The 17,471-nt window shown below is 30.7% G+C and overlaps 1 protein-coding gene across 1 annotated transcript in view; it reads left to right on the plus strand.

Annotated features, from left to right (window-relative positions):
- LOC118183870 (ecdysone-induced protein 78C-like) overlaps nucleotides 1-17,471 on the plus strand; it is a 184,343-nt gene that overhangs the window by 45,347 nt on the left and 121,525 nt on the right. The window contains exon 2 of the mRNA XM_085822617.1: nucleotides 9,944-10,068. Coding sequence (XP_085678743.1) covers nucleotides 9,944-10,068 — 125 coding nt within the window. The remainder of the gene's footprint in view (nucleotides 1-9,943; nucleotides 10,069-17,471) is intronic.

A 17,471-nucleotide genomic window follows, 5' to 3' on the forward strand; every position in this document is an offset into this window, starting at 1 on the left:
AGGAAAAAGAAATGTAGGGCTCTTTTAAAAGACATTATAACTCTTGGATTTTTATTGCAATATCTTTTTTAATAAGTACTTCAGAAAATTATATATCAGCTTTTAAATAAAAAAGCACGATGTTAAAACATATAGCAGAAATTGATCTGATAAATGCCTCAGCTGGTCCTGCAAAACTGACAGAAGAAAAGAAAAGCAAAACAAGAAATTCACATGACTTATAAGTGTTATCTGAAGTTTTAAGATTTTTCTTTTTCGCCTCTGTTATTGCGTCAAATGTAGTATTCAAAGTAGCGCCTTTAAGTGGCGTTAACAATCCAACAGCGATAAGAAGCTTTTTTCATAGATAATTATAAATGCTGCTTGCCACCTGTCAAAAACCCAGCAAGATAGCGTAGGAAACAAACACCACCACTTTTGAATCCCACAGCAGTGGGGTCAATGAACTCGATTCTACTATAACGGGATGTCTCGGGGTATTCAAGGCCACCCGATACGCACGTGGTTGCGGATTACGTAACGATGAATTAAATTCAGAAGACTAGCATATTAAGCGCGTTGCTTGAAGCTCATAGAACTGAATGCAAGGATACTATTGAATCGCTTATCAATATTTTTAAGATGTCAAAATAGTATAATTTAGTAAATTTATATTATGATGCTTAATTTCAATACTTGTCCATACCGGTTTTTTAAATTACAATGTACCCGCCGTTATAATTTTCGAAAAGTAGAAACAAGTGTCGACATTTACAAAATTATCTAAATTAGAAATTATTCAGAAACTTTTATTTGTTTATCGAAACTATACTGCATTTCTTTTTTAATGAAAATCAGTATTATTAAACAAATATCTAATTTGACGTATGATTTGTGGCGCCATCTATTGTTCATTACTGGAGTATTTTTATTTGTTTTCTTTAGTTTGTAGATCCGTATTTTATTGTGTATTCTTTTTTTTTTTTTTTTTTTTCCCAAAACTTCAAAGCTTTGATGAACTTTCATGTTTACTGAAAAAAATCTTTAGCTGATGATTAATCTAGTCAATTAATATCGTATGAATCTCTATGTTTTTTTAAGTGCACTATCCCGCAAAAAAAGGAGACAAATTATTTTGTTTTATAATTACACAAGGATAGGACTTTTTCATCAAAAGACGGACGAAATTGACAGGGCTGTCACTGAAGTTTATCTCGTCATTTCATGACTTTTTATTTACGATAATAATTTCGAAGTTGAGAATTTGCACTAACGTATTCCAAAGCAGAGAAGGGGGGGGGATTACAAACTACATAGCAGTAACAGAAACAATAACTGTATAGCTAAATGAACGTTCAATTATGTATTTTTCTCTGCCAGATTCTGATAATACAGCGCCGACGCCGTTATATGACATCAAGATTTCCATTAAAATGAATGGCAAATAAATACATTATATTTACAAATGTAGATTTCTTTTATTAAATAGAACGTTTATAAACTCATAAAAATAACTATGCAGCATCGAAAGTGTTTCTCGGTATTGAAAGACAACAACTGATGATTTTATGTGATTTTGAAAAACGACATTTCCTCGCGTTCTAGAACATTTGCAGAAACAAAGGGATATTAATATCAGGTTAGAACATATGGTTTGGGTTAGGGAAATATTTATTATTGCAATTATTTTTTGCAATAAATTCAAGTGGAAGATCGTATTCAAAATCGTTAACCATGAAAAATAACATGTTTATTAGAGTAGGAATTAAAAAATACATTCAAAAAATCTGAAATCCTCTGGCCATTTGCAGACAAGTCTGCTATTTTTGAAATTTCAGAAAAAATCCTTAAAATCCAGTGCTGTTGGGGTGTAACTGAAAGCACGTCTAGCTGTCACTCGACGATCAGTGGTTCACACCCGGCGAGGGCAGAGCTGATTTTTCACGTCTACTACCACACGCTGTACAACGTGTAACCGAGAATACTATGATATATATATATCTATAAATATTTCTTTTTTAATACATTTAATAAAAAATCATGAAACTTAAAAAAAAACTTTTATTTATTTATTTTATTTATTTATTTATTTTTATTATTATTTTACTTTTTAGTTTAAGGATAGTGAGGAAAAATAATAAGCAATCGTTGGCCTCTGAACACAGATAAATTATTTTTTCTAATCAATGCAACAACGAAATACGTGACGATACGTTTTTTGAGGCTTTCCGATGATGTAAGATTACATTCAGTTTATTTAAATTCTTGTTTGATTTAAAAATCAAATCGCTTTATCACTTGAAACCTTGAGACTGTTAAAAGAAAAAAAATCAATACTATTTTTTTTTTTTTTTAATTCGTTACTGTTAGTTGCCGCGAGATAAATTGAAGATAACATCGATAAGAACCTCCAGAGTTTAGAGAATTTTATTAAAAAATTTGAAATAAACTTCATTTACAATATTATCTTTCGATTCCAGAGGTACAAAAATAAAAATTCTGCGATGATTAATTTTATCGACAGCAACGACATTTTAGAAAAATTCAACTTTAAATTTAAAAAAAAAAAAAAAAAAAAAGACAACTCTGTATTAAATTTTGGAAGGGACGAAAAATAACTGCCATGGTGCCATTATATTAACTTGCCCTTATATTATCAAAACATGCCATTATATTATAAAAAATAACTTCCATGGTGCCATTATATTATCAATCAAAATACATATGTGTGCAAAATTTCAGAAAAAATCAGCCCATTAAAAGGGGCTCAAAATAATTTCAATATTTAATCCAAACTTCAAAAATTAAGGCAAAATTCCAAAATAAGCAAATAGAAAGCCAAGTTAATTTAAAAAACTGTATGGAAGGCCAGTCCTAAGGCCCATGTTCCAACAGCGCAACTTTGAATGTAAACGTGGTTGCTAAAGTGTATGTTGATAATTCAGGAAACATAAGCGTATATGTTCGTAGAGAAATAGGTATGGCAGCGTAAAATAATTTTTGCCAACTTGAAAATGCCTAAGCTGATGAATACAAAGAGGGTGAGAAAACGCCATGTTCCAATATATCGTAACTACAACTTGACGTGTAAACAACGTATTTGCTAATCCTGCAAAATAAGCATATGCATTGCGAAAGCCTATAAGAATAACACTCATTGTTATTTTCCAGAGGAGAAACGATACCTGAGGTTTTATTGTAAAGTTTAATAATTCAATCTTGTATCCGTTAATCTCGTGGTTAAACTTTTGGATATATTGCTTCTCATAAGATTTATTTAGATTATGGATTTAAGTAAGCTCATTTCTTTTTGAGATAAAGTATTTTTAATTTGAACTGCATATTTTTGTTCTTTTTATTTTATGTTCCGTTTTATTTTTGATAAAATCAATTATTTCGATATAGCATTTTATGCTATTTTAGTGACTCAGTTATTGTACGAGTAATAATTATTTTTAATTTCAAGTATTTTATATTGTTGCACGTGTTTAATTATTTTTAGCCCAAAGAGACAATTTGCCCAGAAGGGCTATTAATTTCGTTATGGCATTTTGAGATGGTTCACTATAAACGGCGTTTCACTTCTGAAATTGTTGCCACCACTATATTTAAAGATACTAAATAATGAATAATCTGCATGAATGGAGAAAACAACGATACCTAGAGACATCCAATTTTAAATAACGTAATTTTCCCACCCAAATATGGGCATCTGGAAGGCCAAATTTGGAATTTATTTTCTTTTCTATTTCATATTTAGTAAAACTTTGACGAATTTTTGATTAACAAACTCAACGATTTCAAAGCGAGCAATGGCAACATTGTTCGGGGGGGGCGGGGGATTATCTCCAGAGCTCAAGACTGTGTGTCGGAAATTCTAAAAATATGCTCTCTTTAAATTATGTGATATTGCTGTTGAATTTAATTTTATTGTTGAAGTGCGAGAACATGATATTTAATAAATAGCGGTAACACACAAAACGTTAAATAAACTCCCCTTGGGCGTAATATAAAATCTGAAAGCAGGTTTTTTATAATTAACTTTAATGCTTTGTTAATGTTCATATTTTGATTTATGTTGAATGACAACAAGTAGTTCGTGATTATTTTGTTTCCGAATTTAGATTGTGTTATTTTTATTATTCTAAGTAGCAACTCATTTTGATAGCTAAAAAAATAAAAGCAGTCAACTTAGCTATTCAGTAGTAATTCTTGTTGTTCCTAAATTGTAATTCCGTTGGAATCCTGATAGTCAAGGGCTATATATCTAATGTTTCCGATAGTAAATTTAAAACTATAATGTAAGTGGAATGAAAATTCTAGAGTGAATCTGAATCGTACAAGATTCTCGAATTTTTATCAAACGATGTCTTTCAGATATAATTAACAAAGTCTGATCACTTTCAGACTCAAATACTAAGCTTAAACAAGACATTACAATTATCCTTTAATTTTGAACAACAGTTTATTAATAGTTTATCAAATGTTTATAATGTTTTGCTGTTTATTCCGTCTTCCTTTCTCGTATTACGTCATTGGGCATGTTTCGGAACTTACTTATTAACGCAACTACCTTGACGCAGTTTCAAGATGTTTAACAAATGAAAAGGTAAATGTTACTGATAGGATGCAAGTTGGTGTTTTTGCGCCTTTTTTGGAAAGATTCCCCAAGCTATCCATGTTTATAGTAAATCGGTAAACATTATCAACATATGAAACGAAAACATACTTTTTAGCAATTAAATATAAAAATTTGAATTATTAGATAACGATAACGTGATATATTAAAAAAAAGGATACATACATTCTTCTTCAAATCTTTCTGTATTTTTTTTATGATATTCTTCTCCTGAAGACCGTAGCGATCTGTTTTTGCTTTAAAGAAATCAGAGAAATACGGAGACTCGGCTTCGTACAACCCTCGGTAACAGCGGCTATCGAGGAAACACATTTCCTCGTTGTTTTTCCCTTTAGGAAATTTTCAATAAAGCTCTGTATTCTTGCAGAAATTTTATCCCAGTTTATTGCATTGCTAGCAAATTACACAAGCTTATATTTTAAAACCAGGTTTAAGGCAAAAAATATCACGATTTGTTTATAAAAACCGTTAGAGCTTGGAATTAAAATTCCAAAAAAAAAAAAAAAAATGCATACAAACTGGCGGCATTGCTTGACTGTTATGAGATTTGTTAAGAATTCTTATGAGAATGATTAACGGAAAAATGGTTATGTGCATGGTTGCAAAAGTTCGGCACATTCTGAAAATTTGACGACTTATAAACATATAAAAATGAAGGTGGTTGCGTTAATACGTAAGTACCAATATTCCTTGCATTCTTAATTTCACGTTTATACTCAAATTTAATGACAACTACCAAAGCGCAAGGTCGTTGCATTTAGAGTTGAATCTAATCGCACTTCTCCCAAACAACTGAAGCTCTAATCTGTAACCTTTCGTTTTACAAAATAATTATTTAACCCCAAAATGAGTTCAGGGTAAAAATAACACGCGTAAATGCGGTATGGCAACAGTAGTCTTCGAACTGAATTTCATCCCTTCAGTATCATAAACGAATCTACCACTCACACAAAAAAATTCTTCTACAGTTGTATTTGTATTAAAATTAGCCAGCTAGAGAGGCAGGCTTTCTATTCATTATTATTATTTGACAGTTTTTCTATGTTCCCTCTCTATGAATATCTTACAAGGAAGAAAGAGCATTTCATTCGGCATTCTGTCAATAAGCATGTCAGATCGCTTCTCTTCTACTAGTGCTGCCATCTAGTTTCCGACATATAAACTAGGTTACTTTTCTTTTGTATTGCATTTCACATAATAAAAAAAATTAAATGTAAATTAGTTCGCAAGTTATTTGTCGTATGCTATTATCTTTATTTAAACTCTAGAATAGATAAATTAATACTAATACTTAATAATGTTTCGCAGTAATTAATTTGACCTTTTTTATAATAATAACGATTAATTGAGGGATGATCGATTGTGCAGGACAGTACAATAATATACATGGAAAATGAAATGTTCTAATCCTAATAGCATCCTGTTTAAATCCTAATAGCATTACCAATTAACACGTGTACTGCAGTAAAATCATTTTCTATGCTAAAATATCAAAAAATCGAAACGGGCTTAAATGGATTGTGCTTGTTGTATATTTTTAGAATACATTTGTAAAAGGCTAAATTTTAAATACTCTTAAAAAAAGGTCTGCAGAGTGAATATTAATATATTATTTCGTATATATGAAAAAAACTGATTTTGGAAATACTTAATAAAATAATGTAAATATTTTTGTATATTTGCTGCTTAGTATTTTATTAAACTTTCATCTTTAATAACATAATAATATAAATGCAGTTGAATATATGCCATATATTGTATTTAAATAAACTGATATAATTGCAGATGTATAATTTTTAGATAAACTGAATTTTGAAATGGCAAAGTTATAGATAAGAAAAGTTATTCGAAAATAATTTATATATTATGGTAATGATTTTTCCCTCCCAGAATTAAATTCTACGTACACGACTGCATACGCACCCACACACACTAAATCCTTTCGTAGCGCTCGCTTTCAAAAGTGACCAGCTTTTCTGATAACAGTAATTAATATCACTATTTATTACAAACTCTAAGATGACCATCTGCATAGAAGACTACCACTTTCTGGAACAGTGTTGACGATTTCGGTCGTCTGTGTAGATGTTCGCTTTAGAAATCATCACTGCCGCTCATTTTCAATGTTCGAAGTTTGCTATTTTCAGAAATTCTTGTCACTGCATGAATAGTTATCTATAGGCAGTAGTCGCCATGAGAGATCTCGTTTTAATTAAACAATATTTTGCAAGAATTAAAGAATCGAAAATACATAATGCTGTATTTTTGTGGATGATTAATGTAGCTTTATATTAATAAACAATTAATTATAAATGTTATTCATAATTTGTTTAGTCATCGTAATTTTAATTACGCCGAATAGGATCCGCAGCCGTTCCATATTCGATTATCCACCCTTAGTCGACCGCTTGAGCACCCATGACTCCCTTTAAAATTTCATGGCCCTCTGATGGCCAATACCGACCCCATTGGGAGCCTCTGGTCTAAATAATAAAACAGACCCTGCTTATATCTTTTTTAAATGGCAGTCGCAAAAGTTAGGAAGAATTTTAAGGATATCTTTATTTTGTTTCTGTGACTTTAAGTATTTTAGTACTATCGACCTTCGTACCAGCCGAATAACATAGCTAACTTTGCATAAAATGTGCCAAAAATGAAATTTTAAAAATAAAAATAGCAATGATTTATCTGTTGGGTACGTAATTATATGGTGTTAGGAAGGCTTTTCATCCATTACTGTAACACACTCAGTATTAAATTGGGGAAGTAATATGAAAAGTAACAAAAAAATAAACAAATAAATAAATTATAAATTTAACATATTTTAATTTATAACAGCTAGATATGTCATCAAAAGCTAAAATAAAAATTTAAATCATTAAAAATTGCATTTGTATATTATTATCGGTCAGTTTATGAAGCGATTAAAATGAATATAATTAATGTCAGTTAATTAAATATAAATTAAAAATCTTATTTTTTATGAATGGAAGCTCTCTTAAAAGTAATTAAGCACGAGGCCTTGCGGAAACTAAATGAAAGACCTCATCTTTTTCACAATTTTCAAAAGTGAGTAATAAATGCTGAGCAACATAGAGCTCCAAAAACGGTTGATAAAATTCTGCTAAGGATGTTTCTGAAGTCAGATGGGTATCTTAAATGAGAAATCACACCATTGCCGAGTTTCATACTGAATTCACATATAGTAGATGATATGCTTACACATCTTTACGATTACAGCCTCATACGCCAACAAAAGCATACAGAAATTTAAAATCTCAAACATGGGAAAAAATTCAGATCAAAACTTTAGTAGCTCTCTCTCTCTATATATAATATATATACTTTTTTTAGTGTTAGTGTGTGTATAATTTTTGGCATCGGTAGTAGATTTAAAGTCATTGGTAGGTAATTTCATTAATAAAATTAGTTAATTCCCAAGAGCTATGAATTATTATTCTGAAAAGCTGCTTTAAAACAATAAAGAAAAGATACAAAGTATTTTATGAGGAAAAAAAAAGAAGCGGGAAACAAATTTGGATAAAACTAAAATATATTCATATCCGCATCAATTTTTTCTCGAATAAAATTTTAAAGATTTTTTTTTACTGCACATTTCTCTTTTCGTATATAAATTTCATTTTGGCATTCCTTTACGAAACCAGTTTAATCCCTTTTTCTTTCTATGCTGTGTCGTTTAATTCCTTTTTTAAAAACTAATTTAGATTCTGCTTTTGTTGGCTTTTTATCAATGCATTTTAAAAAACCAAAAATGAAACAAATTCGCAGGTTTATTAATTTATGTGATCATATTATTTTATAATGCGTAACACAAGTTACAAAAATAGACACAGATGAAGGTAAGTAATTTGTGGTACACGAGTAGGATAACAAGTTCTTATCCTACTCGTATACCACAAATCAAGAAATTTTCAAGCAGAATTAAATTTGGGGAACTGAAGTCTTGAAATTAATGTTTATACTCAAGTAAACTTAAATCATTTGCATTAAATTTTAATAGTACATTCAACGCCTCATTCAATACGATATAAGAAGGACCACGTCCAGGAATAACTCAAATCCACGGTTTATCTCGGGGCAATTGAAAAAACACAGGAAAGAGGAATAACCCATTTATAATTGTCAAAAAATACTATTAACAAATTATATATAATTTCAAACATTTCAATCCGGAGAATAAGTTCATTTTGTTACGTAAATTAAATAATTATTCCAAAGAAATTTAACTTTCCACAGTAAATAAATTTACTTTTAGACATATCCTACTACTCATTTAAATAACTTTGATCCAAGAGTAACTTGACTGTGACGGGTGGTCAAATTGTGTTGTGCTGCCATCTAGTGTTGAAATTCAAAAGTTCATTTAAACTTTATAGCAGCTGTTTATATAATTCCATTGTGCATTAAATTACAAATCCTTTTATTATTTCATACGGATACGTATAATTTTAGACCGTAATTAAAATATTTTAATTTTCAAATAATGTTTATAGCAATATTAAGTAATTTTTCTTGCAGTATTTCAGAAGTAAATTTTTAAAAAGTGCTTTTTAAAAGTAATGTATCCGTATTTCAGAATTAAATGCTTGAAGAGATTTATTACTCTTCCCTTGTAGTTATTCATTTTAATCATAATTAATCCGAATACTGTATTGTGATTTAAAATTGTTTCAAATTATTCATTTCAAAAAATACGTTTGAATTTTGTTTGAAATAAATTGTATATCATTTTCCCCCTTACATAACATTAATGAGATTTATTTTATTTACGAATATATATACTATATGTGTGTGTGTTGCGTTTATATCTTTATAATTTACCTTTATCATCTTTTAGAGAATTTAGACAATGTGTTTTCTTTTAAAACTATAAAAAAAATCTGTGATGTTCTTTCCTTTCGTCTATTGCTTATAAAATGATAGCGCGTAAGTATAATCATCTTCAATGTATAGTGCATCATTTGAATCATAATGTATGTAAACGCATTAACATTAATTTGAAGTGGTCTTCGGTAAGGTTTCTGTGAGATGATAAAAATTCTTTTCATGTTGCAGAAGTATCTTTACTGAATCTTATCAATAACTTAAACTTTCAAAAGTTAAGTTACTGATAATTATACGTTTAAATTTGAATTAAGGTAAAAAATGGCGATACTGTGGACACTAACTGTGACACTAACTGTGGTTTGAAAGTTGACGTGAATGGAAAATTATTATGTCTGAAAATTTTATTGCTTTTTTGATATTATTAATAAGTTAAAAATATTTTAAATGTCATTTGGTTTCTATTTTATTTCTTTGCAGACGAACAGTTCCCGGCCGCCGATTCCAACAGCAATACTCCGTCCAAATCTTTTGTTGCCTGCAAGGTGTGCGGGGACAAGGCATCTGGCTATCACTATGGTGTAACGTCCTGCGAAGGATGCAAAGTAAGTTCTATGTTGAACTGCGGTGCTTAACCACCAGGCTGCCTGGGCGCCATAGCCCTACCCCTCATCGAATAACATGATAAAAGTTTCGAATTATGAGAAATATAACTGAATGTGCTAAATAATTAAATGAGCAAGAGTTTAAATTCATAATTGCTAATAGTTAAATACAAATTTTTTTCCGTAAGTACCTAATTACTAATCCATACATAATTAACTATTTTTTAACAACTATTTCACAGAAGAATACATGTACACACAAGAGAAACAAAATACGAAGTGCGACGCCTTAGTTCCACTAGTAAAAACAAAACAAGAAAAAAGAACAATATACAATAAAGAATCTGAGCAACAATTTGCATAACACATATACAAAATTACACATTACTAACATTTAGGATCGCCCTTGGGCGTTTACTGAAATTGGGGTCCCTAGTATCATAGCAATAGTTAACAACCACAGGATTGTCCAGAAGTTCCTGTTTATCATAAAATGCCCTAGATAGGCGGCAATAAAAATCAAAAAGATCCTCTATTCTTAACTCTTTACGAATTTCGCTATTCCGAATGTACTAGGGGGCATTACATATCATACGCAATACCCCGTTTTGGGCAGCTTGTAACTGCCTTCTCAAACTTTTGCACGAGTATGCCCAGACGGGGCATGCATAACTAAGAATTGGACGCAACATGGTTTTGTAAATGAGCAACTTATTATCAATAGATAGAACACTGTTTCGAGCAATTAAGGGGAAGAGTGAAGCCGTAGGAGATGTAATTCTGATCAAAGCGATTACTCCATATTGATAAACCTAGTTTCATTACCTAGCCAAATGAATTAAGTCTAGATATAGTTTAGAAATTAAAATAATTACCTAAAAAAGAGCAGCCTAAAATTTTTTGGGAGCAAATATACTATTATCGTTCTTATATTAAAGGATTAAAATTAAAAATTATTAAAAATCCAGTATTATTATCCAGTTAGTGTATTAAAAATCCTTTGATTTTTATTCAACATATATTTAGCGAATTTCCTATCCCAAAATTTTTTTCTAAGTACATTAAAAAAGTATTATTCCTGAGATGCGCATTTTTTGTTAATCCTTTATCATGATATGAAATTATTTATTTATCACTGGAAAGTAAATAAATTTCAGTATCAAATATTGATCGTATATTTTTGTAATTTTATCGTAATTAGGATTTCTAAATCCTGAACCTTAATAAATAAATTTATTTATTTTATAAATTTAGAAAAATATTTATAAATGTTGCGCACATACATCTGCAGTCTTTCTTTTTTGCCCTTTTAAAAAATTCGATTTAGAAGCATGGTGCTGCCATCTACCGTCGAAAACCGTTACTGCGTTGTGCCTTCGGGCGAAGATTTAATGATAAGATGAAATGAAGAGAAGATTCTGCATCTTTTCTTGAATTCATACGTATAAATAAGTAAAAATCGCTTTTAAATGTTTCTCAAGCACCAGCTATTCAAAGATTGTTTTTCAGGAATCCTAAGTGGGCACGTAATCTCGCGCAATTAACTTTCTTTGAAATAGAACGGCAAATAAATGAGAAAATATTTCATCTGAGGATATGAATCGCATACTATCGTAAAATAATATGTACATATTCTGATACAGGTATGGAATTTTATAAAAATATAACTTAATTTTCTGTAGAAAACAAGTATAAATATTTATATTTGTTGCTCATTCCTACACGTCTTTTAGTCACAACTGGATGTAGTCTAGACTTTTAGACACAACAATGCACAACTGGAGTTAAGCTTACTTTTCTTGAATTAATTTTACAAAATGAGACAGATGGGTATTTGCTTATTGGATATTCACTGCTACTGAGTTTTCATTATCTAACGAATGTATTTAAATACTTTCCCAAATACTATACAGTTTTATAGCCTAAGGGTAAATTATAGACATTTTTGACAGCCAAAAAAAATTGTGTGGGAAAAATTATTGTTTTGAAATCTGATGCTAAAATGTGTATCCTCTCTAAAACTGCATGAGTTAAATAATATGTATGGATAAAATCATATTTATGTGATTAATGTAAATGTAAATTAGTTGAATAAGGTGAAATAAAGTAAAATCTGTACTTACATTATTAATAAAATTACTCAAGAAATTTTTTTTTTTGCAATAATAGAAGATTTTTCAAGGGGGAACAGAAATTAAACAGTTTAAAGTTATTCTATAGTGATTAAGGGTAAAATTGGAAATTGAAATATTACTTAGAGTATATTTACTGGGACAAATTCCGTAATCTGACTACACATAATACAAAATATGTATAATGAAATTATGAATTTATCTCAGTAAATATACTTTACATACTCCATTATGCAAAATATAAAAAATAAAATCCATTAAAGCTATCACTGGCTTTTGTCATATTTCTGCTTCTTTAGTGTGAGATAATTTAGACCATAGTGATCGATCAGTTAGCAGACAGTTTCAATAATATATTAAAATAGACCTATGATTAAGTAACTTTCATTTTTAATTAACTAATCATAATTAAAATACCTATGTAATTAGAGAAAAAATTAACATTTGTTTTCCGTTGCCATAAACGGAAAAGGCTTAACGTATTTTAACAAACAAACGAATAGACTTTCTTCTTCAGAACTAATTATTTCACGTTAGATGCATTGGTCTTTCATCCTAAATATTGGGGACATTTCTTGAACCTTATGAGAAAGTTGGGATGCTGATTTATTTTTTGACTTGCTTTAAGTTTTCACTCTTAAAATCAGATTTTTCTGTGAAAATTGAATTATCTAGTTAGTAATATTCAAGCTGGTAAGCAGTTTTTAATTTATTATGATAGCTAAATGAGGTAATTTCATTCGCAAGGACAGTGATAAAAACAGTGGAAAAGTTCGCAAGGACAGTGATAAAAACAGTTAAATTTAACTTGATTTAACTCCCTGCAGACATCACAAACTGAAATTACAAGCACGAGGAAAATTCATATTTAGACAGCTGCTATAGCAAGTAGGTCTAACTTAATACCAAAGTCAGGAACAGTGTATCCATCTCGTTTTATACCAGACCAAAAAACGATAGAATTCCGAGTTCATTCCAATTCATTCTCTGTACAGTTTACGCAGTTTCTCATAAAAGAATTCAGTATCGTATGTTTAGATAAAAGTAACGATCATATTGTAATTAGTTATTAGAAAGACATTAGTGCAAAATAAATAATATCGAGATCTCTACAAATAAGTAAAAGGTCTATTTATAAAAACAATCTGTAAGCAATTTCTACAGGAAAGAATCACAAAAATAAAATAATTGCTAGGTAGGGAATAAAAAATTATTGCTTCTTTGTTGTAAAATAATTTCGGACGAAATTAATTCAATATTTATTTTACATTCATGCATTAATAATTATGACTGAATAATTCTGATAATATCAATCATATCAGCTGTAAAATTTGATAAAAAAGTTGATAGTTATGAAGTCGTGCCATGATGCGTAACCTCGTCCAATGTGGGCGGTGGTATCTTATCGAATATGGGCCGATATAAAGAACATGTGTGCACATGCATGTGGTGTATAACTGGTGGCATAATCGTTATCAAATATATTTAAAATTAGTCTATGTGGTTATTCTTTATTTTGGTTATGTAACTGCTTAAATGGAAGATACTTTTTCTGCTGCATTTTTTCAGCTGCGACATGCGATTAAAACGGAATGTCTTGTTAACCTCTGCAAAGTGTCATCCCGCTTCTTGACAATGCGCCCCCTCTTGTTGATCGCGAAACAGAAGCTGAGCGCCTAAATTGGAAGACCTTGACCCAGTAGTCCAGAGCTCTTTCTGAGAATTTTTTTTTTTTTCCTCCTTAATCTTAGCTCTTTTAATAGAGTCCCTGAAGAGACGTTTCTCGATGACAAGAAAAGAACTGTATCAGAGGTTTTATGAAGTAAACATCGCACTACGTCTTTAACTTGGTTTATCTTTAGAGATAACTGCGTTATCGCTAATGGAGACGTCCTCTAAATACTGTGCATTAGATTGGATAACTCTCAAAAGGAAACTTTTTTTTATCACTTCTTACATAATAATACTTATTCGCCTGTAACTTGTTTTTATATATTTTTGTGCATGCAACTTACAAACCACAAAAGAGAGCAGCTGCTAGAAAAGAACATTGTGATACACTCAAAATAAAAATAAATAAATAAAAAATAACAGCTGCCTCCTTCTTAATTTGTTTTAGTCTTTTTATTTTAAACAGGCAAAAAGGTCAAGCGGTTGAAAGAGTGTTAACAATAAAAAAATATTACTTCGGATGAACTTGGATGTTAGTGTATTTTGCGGTTTGGTTTCCACTTTCTCTCACGACCTTTAAACTTCAGAAAGTATATTTCTGTGTAACTCTGATACAGTATTTTCATTTGAATATAAAAAGGTCAGGTTTAGAAATTAGTAATAATAGCATGTAGTTACCCTTGACAGTACGCAGTTCGAGCCCCAATATTTTTGTCGCCCTAGGAGATGACTACAGTTAACGCCCCGTATAAATTAAACGTATTAATTCAAAGAGAAATTCACATTTATTTAGGTATCGCTTGTGAGAAAAATTTAACTGACGCCCTACGAATATCGACGTTCTAGGCAGCTGTTCATTATTGCCTACGCTTGGAGCTGACCGTGATAGCAGTTTATTCAATGAATTAAGTATTATGAAATTAAAAGCAAGAAACTGTTGTAAAATAGTACTTTATACTAATTTACAATAGTTGCTTGCTAAATTAGTGCACTATACATTATAATACAGCAACATTAGTACTAATTACATTTTCATTTGTCAAACAGATTGCGGATTTTGTACTGCACGAAATGCTTTCATATACAGCTGTCCTAAAAAGCGTAAATATGTCAAAATTTGGTAAAAGTTTACAATTAGGTGCCGCTTGTTTTTTGGCGATTCTTTTTTGACGCCAAGATCGGCGCCAGGAAGGTACAGTTTCAAGATGGCCGCTACACAAAACCAAAATAAGAAGTCAAGAATTGCACAAACTCTGTGTCCATGTACACATCGATCTGTTTTCACTTAAAAAAACATCCTAGAATTGCACAAACTAGGCACTGCGCACTGCTTTAAATTTGTGCATGTACAAATCAATCTATTTTTATTTAAATAAAATCAGGAAGCTAAAACAAAGTAAAAACTATCATGGTAATTTTATTTTAAACAGGCAAAAAGTGTGAATGACAGGCAAAAGAAGTGAGGTTTCATCGCCAAAATTTAAAAAAAAAAAAAAAAATGTTGCTAATCGAAGGGACATTCAATTCTACACTAGAGCCCCAAATTTATTTTTAAAAAGTATAAATAAGTATAATGGAGCACAGTCTGCTCTAAAATGAATCGCAAAGATAAGATTTAAGGAAAGAGTGACAAGAAGTAAACATGTATTTCAGATTTCCACCAATAGAGGGCGGTGTACCATGGCGATAGTAACGACTGCATTCAGAAAAGATTTGAATAAATTCTGTTCTTCTTTATAAATAAAAGAAAACTTACATATTAAATTTACTTATATTAACTTGCTTAATAAGGCTATTTGCGCGGATAACTGTGTAAGCAAATACACAGTAATCTGCGCAAATAGATTCTACAGGTTTATTGGAAACCTTCTTGAGCGGTTTCATGATTCAACTTAGTTAAGTATTATATTTTGAATGAACGATATGACTGCTGTTTTCATTAGCTGTCACATCCTCTCTCTTTGCGGATAAAGGATGTGAGGAAGATGGCACTTGTTCCCATGGCAACGAAAGTTACTAAAGTACTCGAATATCAATAACCCTGCTCATGCGAGCTTAGGTTCGTAGGTAATTCAACATTTTCTGTTGTGGATACGCACCGCAAATCAATCGCACATTTTGACCGTTGCTACATTGGGAAAAAGTTTTCTTTCTTCCCACACCATTCTCTCTCTCTCTCTCTCTCTCTCTTTTTTTTTTTTTTTTTTCATGTTGTTGACATTTTGAACTATGAGAGAGTGTTTGTTGCGTGCGTATAATGTACCCTGCTATACAACACACGAGATCCGGGTAAAAAAAAAAAAAAAAAAGAGGTCTCAATGAATCATTCCTTCTAAGATGATCATTCCCAAGAATATTGTATGTATTGCTTTTCCATGAATACATTTTTTTTTAAACTTTTGCGCCGCTTTAATAATACACATTCGAGATGTGGTTACGATTTATTAATACACAATCGCGAAGTTAAAACTACAACCAGTATTTATACTTAGAAGGTGCCTTGATTAACAGAAGTCATGATAATAGCGATTTCTAGTTTTAACATTTAAAATACATATTCCGACAAATTAGAAATATTTCTCAGTTAACAGCATATGAATATCCCACCAGTTATAGGTGTCAGTACTCAAAAAAAAAAAAAAAAAAGTATTACGCCCAAAGGAGCGTTTTTTTAACGTTTTATGTGTTAATATCATATTCTTAGCACTTAAACCATAAAATTTAGTTCAACAGAAATATCACAAACTATTCAAAAAGAGCTTGTCTTTAGAATTTCCGATACACGGCCTCGTGCGCTGGAGATTTGTGTGTGTGTGTGTACTGTGTTGCCGTTGCTTGTTTTGAAATCGATGAGTTTGTTAATCAAAAACTTGTTAAAGTTTTACAAAATACGAAATAGATAATAAAACAAATTCCAAATCCCAAATTTGGGCTTCCAGATGCCCATATTCGAATGGAGGACTGCGTTATTCAAATTTGATGTCTCTAGGTACTGTTGTTTTTTCTCAGTGGAATAAATATACGTATATTCATGCATATTCTTCATTATTTAATTTCTTTAAATATAATGTAGGGCGATAATATTTGGTAGCAACAATTTGAAAACCTGTATTACTTTAAAAGAAATTAAACGGTGAAGAATCTACATGTATGTATGCATGTATGTATGTCCTTACATTATGAAAAAACGACGGCACCTAGGGGCATCAAATTCTGAAAAACCTAGTCCTCTACTCGAACATGTATACCTGGAAGTCCGAGTTTTAAATTTCCAATTTTATGTTTCATATTTTATAAAATTTTAATGAATTTTTAATAAACAAACTCTGAATCGATCTGAAAGCGAGCAGTGGCGACAATGTACAGAATAAAACATTTTTACCTCCAGCACGCGTAGAGCCAGATTTAGACTTGATAAGGCCCTAAGCTATTTAAGATATGGGGCCCTTTATAAGTATGTTATAATATTGAATTTTTTGGGGGGCCCCGAAGAGAGTGGGGGGGGGGTTAGCTACTAGCTTATATGTAAATCCGGCCCTGTGTGCGCGAGACTGTATGTCGGAAATTCTACTATAGATATGCTGTCTTTAAATAGTTTGT

The sequence above is a fragment of the Stegodyphus dumicola genome, chromosome 8 (genome assembly GCF_044657685.1).
Source record: "Stegodyphus dumicola isolate Sdum_Otavi_A_Nest chromosome 8, ASM4465768v1".
Lineage (NCBI taxonomy): Eukaryota > Metazoa > Arthropoda > Arachnida > Araneae > Eresidae > Stegodyphus > Stegodyphus dumicola.